At 44.8% G+C, this 2,429-nt stretch overlaps 1 protein-coding gene across 1 annotated transcript in view; it reads left to right on the plus strand.

Annotated features, from left to right (window-relative positions):
- Nucleotides 1–2,429, plus strand: part of Ppa1 (pyrophosphatase (inorganic) 1) — a 30,037-nt gene that overhangs the window by 24,586 nt on the left and 3,022 nt on the right. The window contains exon 9 of the mRNA XM_021204664.2: nt 978–1,047. Within this exon, the coding sequence (XP_021060323.1) occupies nt 978–1,047 (70 nt within the window). The remainder of the gene's footprint in view (nt 1–977; nt 1,048–2,429) is intronic.

Genomic DNA, 2,429 nt, shown 5'->3' on the forward strand with positions numbered 1-2,429 from the left:
AGAGGGTGTCAGATCTTGTTACAGATGGTTATGAGCCACCATGTGGTTGCTGGGATTTGAACTCAGGACCTTTGGAAGAGCAGTCAGGTGCTCTTACCCACTGAGCCATCTCACCAGCCCGAGAGAAAATTTCTTAATGGCAGACTAGCCAGGTAGGAGTTACCCAGGCCTTAGCAGACTATTTTGGTAATCATTGATTGCTTCTAACCGCTCGTTGGTCTTAATGGTCAATGTCTTTGTAGGGTCCTAAATTCTGTCAAGGTCTCTGAATTCTTTGAAGTTTTTAGCTATATTCTCCTGAAGTATTTTTCTTCTATGAGGAATATTTATTTTACACACTTCACTAACACTGATGGGAGCAGGTTTTTTATTTGTCAGCTTCATTCCCCCCCCCCCAAATTAGGAAAGATGTTACAGATGTTAATTTGTATTTGTCTAATATTTTAGTGAGTACTACAGAAGATTTGATGTCAGATTCTTAAGTCTCAGCTGAGAGATGTGAAATAAGTCAACAAAAGCCTCCGTGCCTGCCAAGATAGATAATAATAGTAAATAATCAGAATGCTTAGGGTGGGTGAGAAAGCTTTCAGTGACACCAGCCATGGGGGCGTGCGCCTTCAGTCCTTATATGCTCTTGTGAGTTCTGGGCTACATAGTAAGGCCTCGTCTCCCAAAACAGCAAAAAGCAAACAAAAACCCTGCCACCTGGTCATCGTCAACTTAGAGTTTTTGTTTGATTGTTTTTTGCTTTTCTCTTTAAGACAGGGCTTTTCTGTGTATCCTGGCTGTCCTGGGACTCCCTCTGTAGACCAAGCTTTCCTCGAACTCTGAGATCTGACTGCCCCCCTCCTGCTGCCCCCTAAACACTGGGATTGAAGGTGTACACCACTTTTTACCTGGCTGATCTTAGTTTTTTAAATTTCTGAGAAGGCTTTATTGTTCGTTTGTGTTCTGATTATGTTCATTTCATTCAATAGCATGAACACTACTGTCTCGGAGAGCCCCTTCAAGTGCGATCCTGATGCTGCCAAAGCCATTGTGGATGCTGTACGTAATGCTTGCTGGCTTTGAGACGATGCGGTGGCTGAGCGATAGGGTCCTCTGAGGGAAGAAGTACTTGCTGCAACAAGCATTTGGGTGTCTTTCATGTGCACATTGCTCTGTGACGTCTGAAGGCCAGAACTCTGAACACAGACAGATAGATGCTTAAGGGGAAAACTGAAGACGGGTGCTGGTCCACCCAAAGCAGAGTAGATAACTTGTAAAAACCAGAGGGATGGGCTGCACAGGGTCCTGACTTACCAGAGGGATGGGCTGCACAGTGTACTTAGCCCAGGAGCCCATCACCATCAAACCATCTTCTACAAGACACCGCATAGGAAGCTAGTTGACTTGTGTGGAGCTAAGACGGGGAGTAAGCACACTTGAGGATCCCTGAGGGGACAGGTCAGACACCAGCACCTCCAGCAGCACCTTGCTGTTAGGGGAATAAATTACTATTATTATCATTGAGTTTAATGTATGAGTGCTCTGCTGTGTATACACCTCCAGGCCAGAAGAGGGCATCAGATCCCCTTATAGATGGTTGTGAGCCACCATGTGGTTGCTGAGAATTGAACTCAGGACCTCTGGAAGAGGTTAACAGCTAGCAGCCAAAATACCCTGCATATAAAATTAAGTAATTCTTTTTTTTTTTCCTTTTGGTTTTTCGAGACAGGGTTTCTCTGTGTAGCCCTGGCTGTCCTGGAACTCACTCTGTAGACCAGGCTGGCCTCAAACTCAGAGATCCGCCTGCCTCTGCCTCCCGAGTGCTGGGATTAAAGGCGTGCACCACCACGCCAGGCTCAGGAACATCTCTTTGTTGTACACGGATCCTGCTCCCATTGGTTGGGGTACTCATTCAGCTGTGGCAGGGGGCTTGCCTTGTCTAACATTCATGTCCTAACCTGTCTACCAGGATGACAGTAACCCACATGCATGTCTCTTTCTGCCCGGTAGGATGGCAGTTCCCAGAGAGGTTTTGGGAACTTAAACTTGACTGGACCACTATTCAAAATGGAAGTCTTATTCCAAATAGTTTGTTACATTGTTGCAGGTGTCTCTCTTATGTTGGGGTCTCTCCCAGGGGCAGCTTATGCAGGAAGTGCTGTTGGGTGGTTGGTTCTGACTTCTATTGTGATGGGTTTCCAAGAGCACAGAAGTTAGCAGAATATGTAATCAATCTTAGCAGTAGAAGGTTTCCTAGTAACAGCAGAAACATGAGAGAAAATTTCTTTTTTTTTTTTATTTTATTTTAAAAGCTTTATTTGTTTATTATTATATGTAATTACACACATAGCTGTCTTCAGATACTCCAGAAGAGGGTGTCAGATCTTGTTACAGATGGTTATGAGCCACCATGTGGTTGCTGGGATTTGAACTCAGGACCT

The sequence above is a fragment of the Mus pahari genome, chromosome 9, assembly GCF_900095145.1.
Source record: "Mus pahari chromosome 9, PAHARI_EIJ_v1.1, whole genome shotgun sequence".
Lineage (NCBI taxonomy): Eukaryota > Metazoa > Chordata > Mammalia > Rodentia > Muridae > Mus > Mus pahari.